The 7,149-nt window shown below is 43.3% G+C and overlaps 1 protein-coding gene across 1 annotated transcript in view; it reads right to left on the bottom strand.

Moving 5' to 3' along the window:
- RAPGEF1 (Rap guanine nucleotide exchange factor 1) overlaps positions 1 to 7,149 on the bottom strand; it is an 84,364-nt gene that overhangs the window by 51,619 nt on the left and 25,596 nt on the right. The window contains exon 2 of the mRNA XM_010177191.1: positions 523 to 662. Coding sequence (XP_010175493.1) covers positions 523 to 662 — 140 coding nt within the window. The remainder of the gene's footprint in view (positions 1 to 522; positions 663 to 7,149) is intronic.

Below are 7,149 nucleotides of genomic sequence, written 5' to 3'. Positions count from 1 at the left end.
GGTGACCTCAGCTCTTAAGTTGGGTCTGAGGAACGGGTGAGCTGGAATCAGCAGCTGCTTGAATGCATCTGTTTGACTCTCCCCACTGATGTCATCAGAGATTGAGCACATCTTTGGACCAGCTTCAAGGATTTGCTTCTCTGGGTTTTGGGGTTTTTAAAAGGATCACACCCCAAAACCAGGCAGTTACTTGGAAGCCATAAGCATAACCATAGGGTGTGCATGTGGGAAGGATGTGTCAGGCCATAAACTACATTCCATAATGAGACATCTAAATACTTATGGAAGGAGGTCTCATCAGGCTCTCCAAAGGGAAGTACATGCCTTGGTTGCTCTTATTTTATACTACACAGTGCAGTTTCTAATTAACCAGAAAGTAACCTCAAGGATCCTTGCAAAATCTGCAGAATTGTGCAGAGGACAAAGTAATGCACAGAAAGTGGCACTGTGGATTCTGATAAACTGAGTACCAGCAAGCAAGAAACCAGCAAGACTAACAGAACATGTCCTTTGTCTGCTTACTTTGTTCGCTGACTTCTCTGGTGTTTTCACTGTCAGGTCAACTTGCTTTCCTTTCTTTGAAGGGGTTCTCTTTATTTTTGGTGAATGAAACTTGCCCTTCAACTTCATAGTGAACGAGGAGAGATGGGAACGCTCAGAATCTAGAAAGACACAGAAATGCGTTACTGGATTAGGGTAAATTTGTTGAAACCAGGGAAGTTGTGTTACAGCATTATCTGGAAGACCAGCCTAGGAAAAATATTGCAACCATGTAAATTTATTGAGTGGAAGAGGATAAAAAAAAAAAAAAATTGTGGCTCTCTATTATGTTTCCAACCAGAATATCACCATCATTTCCTGCTTCCCTTCAGAGGCAGCAATGCTGCAGTGCAAAGGCAGGAACAGCGGGATTGGTACTGCCCTGTGCCTTGGAGAGACAAGGGAAAACACCTCTCTCAAAAACACTTATCTCCAGCAGATCCCAAATAACTTTACAAAGGAGGTAATGAGCAACTGAATCAAGGAGATGAAGTGACTGGCTCACAGACCTCTGGCAGCACAGAGATCCTGCCCATGTCATAGCTGGGGTCAGTAACCACCGTGGGTGCGCAGGCAGGGTTCTGCCTGGTACCCAGGACTGGTGGCTGCTTCAGGAAAGGAAAACACAGTCCAATGTAATGTCCTTCCCAGGCTGCTGGTCCCTACCTCTACCCACTTGGTAGCACCACTTTTGATTATGGCTTCATGGATAATCTGAACAAAAATGCCAGCCCTTGTCATTTGCAGTGGATTTCACTTCAAATGTACCAGACAAACCAGAGAACGGAGGAACCGCTTCAATACCAGGGCATCCTTGAAGAAGTTTAATTACAGAACTGTTCAGTGCTTTTAAAAATTGCATTTTCATGGGGTTTTTTAATATCTAAAAGCAGAAGTCTCAAAGGTTTGCAGTCAGGCCATATGCAGACTTATTGTTGAAATATATTTTTATCTGTTTAGCCACAAAGCTAAATAAAACTAAGCTGCCTTGCAGAGAGCAATTCATAATGTATTTTGAGCAAAGAGCACTTTAATAAATGAAGGTCTGAATTGCTCTCTAGTGACCCAGATAATTCAGCAGAAGATAGCAAGCTTGTCTTTAACTACATTATTAAGAAAAGTAAGCAGTTTTGCTGTATGTTTCATTTTTCTTTTAGATTCTTTGGGAATTGACTGCTCCGGCTGTAATGAGTCAAAACAACACAGCCTCATGCATGCAGCACTGCACCACCTTGTTAGCATGCAAACTGCAAACAGAAAAGGCTGCTGAGTCAAATCTAGCACCCAGAAGCTAAATACCTCACTGCAGTGCAAACACTGCTCCTCATACTCAAAAATCACCTAACCACAACTCAAGGGAAGGAACCCGTGCTTGCCTCCCCATAAGGGTTGTCTCCCTTTAAACTTGGTGTCCTGGTAGTGTGTTAAGACCCTGCTATTAACACCTTCACCAGAGCCAAAACTCCAGTTAGTTATGTCCTCTAGATCAAAATTTTGCAGGCATCCTATTAATGGAAGCTGCATCAGCACCAATCCTAATCTAGTCTGGCTGTAGACCTGTTCTCCATATACAGGAGTAAATGTTTTTCAAGGTTTTCTTTGTACCATAAAGTCCTGTTTAATGCACTGAGGAGGGAGGTACTAAAAACCTTGGTCACTGCAGATAAATCCAGACATATCAGTTGTCCTCTGAAGAATCTCTTGCAGCAGCTGGCACCCTAACTTAGCAACAATTTACGTCATTGCTTTACATTCACAATGGGATCTCTGAACCTTTAAAACCTCTCTGGCTCCACAGGGTGTTGAAGGTCACCACTGAAAACAGTTCCTGGCTGCCGTGATAATGTTCTTGCGCTCCCTCACCCCCAAGAAAATAATTTGTATTTATTTGGTACAACGTTTGAGAATTTCTATACATGCACTCATATGCACACTTGCCCAGAGAAGTCATGGATCTGAGTTTATTTTTCAAGAACTGGCAAACAATTACAATAATTAATCTACAGGGAAATAATGGTAGCAGCAACAAATTGCATCTGGCTCCTCCGTGGGCTGCAGTGAGATCCAAACTGCTAGTCTGAGTAAGAAAATGTTCGATACCTACAAAACCCTTGGTTGCTGATGGTGATAAATTTGCCTTGTAGGGACAAGAAGTTTGGAAGGGAGAAAGATTTTAGAAGACTACAATTTCCTTTTCTCCTTCCCACCAGACATGTCTACCCACCTTTATGGGGCAAGCACACAACAGCTGAACCAATGTGTGTTCATGGTCTGGAACCTCTAGAAGATGTCCACTCAGTGGAGAAAGTTTCTCTTTGCCGACAGCGGATCCCCTTCACCACTACCACCAGCCTAACCACTGCCCTTCACTCTCTTTCCCCTTCTGTCACATCAAACACTGAATCATTTGCACGCCACGCTCCAAAGGGACACAGACCTACAAAGTGTGGACAGGAACAAGTGGCTGGAGCAGAATAGGAACTTCTTAAAATAGTACTAATGAAGTAAACTAGCTGACATCTGCAAAAACACTGAACGTTACTGTCTGAACAGCCCTGCTAAGTCCTGCTTTGAAGATCACAAATTAATGCAGCTTTTTACTACCATGTCTTTCCATCTACAACAAGCATTTTCCAGATCTCATCTGCTCAGAAATTTCTGATGCATCTGCACTTAAACAAATGAGTCACAAACCAATATTCTCTTACACTCCATTACACTTAGCACTTAAAATAGCGCTTTTCTTGTTCCAAGCATATTACAAACATCTCTTTCTCATCCTTAAACAGTTAGGTCTTAACTGCAGATGGGAAGCAGGCACAAAGGTGAAGCAACCTGTCTAAACAGAGCAGAGGGTGAGTCAGTGACTCCAGGACAGCATCTCCATCAAACTGCAGACCCTCATCCCTCTCCCTGTATTCATGAACCAAGCGGTGGAGCTACTGTGATGATATTCAGTGAACAGACATTATTTGACACAATGGGCTTTATGGTTTTCAAGCAGATACATCATTCAAGCATTATAAACAGAATGTGCATTTTAATGAATCTGGATGAAGCGGTATAAAAGAGAAGTGACACTTAAACAGGAAGGTATTCTAGCTCAAAGGCATAACTTACCTAAGCTTTTACAGATTAAGACTGAAATTCTCCTGCAAAAAGCAGAGCTGAGCGAGACTTCCTAGACTGGTTATCATAGCACTGGTGTGCTTTAAAAAAAGTCACTTTCTTTACGCTATATCCTAATTTAAGCATTTAACACGTCCTATGTCTGTCCATTAAAACGTTCAAACAGCACAGCATGCCTTTACAGATCAAATAATTTGATAACATACAGAGAGAAGCAGAAAACAGAGCCACAGCAGTGTTCAAACCACGTCTCCTGTCCCTCTGCTCCTTCCTGCCTGTCTACAGTAACCAAACCCCTTAATGCAGCATTGAGGTTGCTCTGGAGCTTGGTAGTCTGCCCGCTGGAAATGGTTCTATCTTATTACCCTCGCCTCTTATTGATGAATAACCAGCAGTGTTTAACTGGAGTCTCAGCACCGGCTTTCTCAACTTCTCTTTCTCCTTTCTGGTAGGCAGGAGGAGTGTACCCTGTACTTATTTCTATGCAGTGTCCAAATATTTATAAAATGAATGGGAAAAAAAAAGGGTAAACTCAATGGAATGATTTCAATTGGAAGGGAAAAAAAAATGCTGTTGTATCAAGGTGTTTCTGTCTCAAAGGAACCACTGACTTTCCACCCCCTTTTATTTCATCTGTCTGGATGCTCTGCTGCTGCACACCACTGGAAAAAAAAAACAAACAAAAAAACCAAAACCCCTTAAAAATTACTGTGGATCTGAGTTCTTGATTTCTGATTGGAAGTTTTAATACGTCACTCGTTTCATTGCTAATTCCATCCCCCTATTAATGAGGCTCTCACTCTGTTGTGCTTGAACACGCTCCAGCTGTTGAGTCACAGCCCTGCTCAGCTCTCAGGCTCATCTCCTCCAGCCGACGTGCATCTGGGGTCTGACTGCACACACAACACAAGAAAGCTCACGTTATGTGCCTGCTCCAAGCAGCCCTGCTGCCAGGTGTGGCCAAAGGGTTTTTTCGGCATCCCTTAAGCCCTGTGGGCTAGGGAGGGCATGGCCAGCCAGGAGCCACCTCATCCCCCAGCAGCTCCACCAGCTCCAGCAAAGTGGTGCTGCCTGCCAGTTTGCTGACAGAAGGCTAAATCTGGTGACGAAAGAACTTAAATTTTAAGTTTAAATTTTAAGCAGATTTTAAACGACAGCAGATTAAGAGGAGCAAGGGAAGGTAGATAAATCAGTTTAATGTGCTTGTGGGCAAAGAAACTAGGCTGCTTAGGAGAAAGCTGGAAAGTCAAAGCCCAATGTCCACCACTGCCATAGTCAAACGGTCATTTGGGTTTAAATGAATGCCGGAAATTAAGTTGAAACACACACACTGGTGAATTTCACCAACATAACCCAGCAGCAAATTATTTACTTTAAAGTCAAAATGAAAGTCCACTCTTTTACAGAGCTCAGTCACAGCAGACTTTCCAGTTCTGGGGTCCTCCTCGCTGGCTGCTTCCCACGCTGGCCGTGCATAATCAGCGCACGAGAGGCTTCAGAGATGGGAAATAACCCCCAGCTGCTTCTGGACCTCCTGGTCATGTTTTTGTCACTATGGCACCACTCAATGGCAGGCAGGGATGGGCGATTCAACTGTTCGACTTGTCTAGTGCTTGGATCATACCAAACAAATTGAAAATACTTTTTTTTAATATTAAAAAACCACTTTAGAATACAGTATCTTTTCTTTCCTTCACCTGAAAACCTAAACCTTGCATCTTCTCTCACTCTGTATGCACCAAAACCCTGCAGCTTTAGAGGAGACAAAGCCTTAAAAAAGGGTAATAGTTAATTTTCCAGCTTGAACTGACTCTTGCAACTCGTTAGAAAGAATGGAGTCTAAAAATCTTATCCCACAAACGGTTCCCTTTTTAAAGGCCATTTGGATCTCTGCTGGATGCACATATTTAAAAGCTATCAGATTAAAAATAACAGCAGACATCTCTCCTCATGTCATAATGAAGCTATTGTGCACAATTTTAATCAACTGCTCCTGCCATTTATGCCAGGAGTCCTTTGAAGGCAGAGGTGACTTATGTAATGAGTTACACAACGATGCCCATTAAAATGGCATTTGTTCCCTTGGGCTCAGCTCCATCATTTGTGGAAGACAAAATGCAAGTTGCAAAGCTTCAGCTAAACCTTCCCTGACAGGGACTTTAAGAGTTCTGAAGCCAAAGGAAAAAATAATGAGCTACAGTTCAAAATGACCTTTCTGCTGAGGCTGTCCATTTGGTGCTGTGATGTGCTACCCAGCGAGATGCTGCGGGGCTGGGGCTGCAGCTCTGGCTCCTCTAGACCCAATTCTGCTGTCAGAAACACAGGAGAAGAGCTGATTCAGGACAGACAGATGGGCACACGAGAGCTTCCCATGATAATCATGAAACATGCCGCAAGGCATAGGTCTTTCAAGGTTTTATATGGATATTACCAGAATTCCCAACCATTTTCCTTCCACCCTTAAGGCAAGGGCTGTATTTGCTATGTACTCTGAAGTACACAGATCTGTGGGGCCTTCGCCTTGGCTAAAGCTTTTGGGCTCTTATAATGCAAACATTAAAATAATGGTGACTGACAGAAAATCGAAGCCTTTGAGCTTTGCAGAAATGTTCCTCTAACCTGAAACTCAAATAGCCTCTCCCAACAGCCGAGTTCCTCCACAGAACAGCTGGCAGAGCTGACACAGGAGGCATGACGTGAAGCTCACCAGTGGGCTGTGGGCAAGAGGAAGCTACCTCAGGGACACTTCTAAAAACAATTTTTAATAATTTAGTGGTAGAGAGCATCTCTTTCTTGTGACACAACATTCAAGCCTGCCAGTGTGTAGCTATGACGATGGAGAGGAAGCCCTAGGCTTTCAAGGAAGGCTGAATAAACATCTGAGGAGAACCCCTGATACATTCTCAGTCCTTTCACACCTGCAGTGTAAATCAGCTCTCATATTATGCAGCAAGGAACCTTCTGCTACATTTCATGCCCTCTGTCTCCAGAAGTCCTGGGGATGTTTAGAAGTCTAAAAATGCTGATATACAGCACTTGTGCAATGCTGAATGTTCTCAAAAGGATGAACTGGGATCCTGAATACAGAAAAGACAGAATGTGACAGAACAGAATTAAAATATCCCTTTTAAATGTATAAGCATATCACTGCTGCATCACGGGAACACTATAGAAGCCTCCGACCTACCACTTCCATCTCTGTGAGTTTACTTTTCTCAACTTTGCCATTACCCCCAGAGACTGAAGCCAAGAGAATTTATTCAGAAACAAAAAAAGACCTGGTCGGGAATCCAGAAAGGAAAAAAAAGGGGAAGGTCCAGTGTCAATCAGGAAGTTTGCCCACCCTAACCTTTGTACCTTCGGTGGAGCCACTTGTAAACTGCTCCAAGTCCCTCTCCAGGGAACACAATTGCCAGGAGAGCCGCCAGGTTTTAAGAGGAAAAACAGTGGAGGAAGGGCAGCTCAAGAATCAAACAATCA

Source organism: Antrostomus carolinensis, unplaced genomic scaffold (assembly GCF_000700745.2).
Source record: "Antrostomus carolinensis isolate BGI_N321 unplaced genomic scaffold, ASM70074v2 scaffold1861, whole genome shotgun sequence".
Lineage (NCBI taxonomy): Eukaryota > Metazoa > Chordata > Aves > Caprimulgiformes > Caprimulgidae > Antrostomus > Antrostomus carolinensis.
This window is presented reverse-complemented; position numbering and strand designations above follow the sequence as displayed.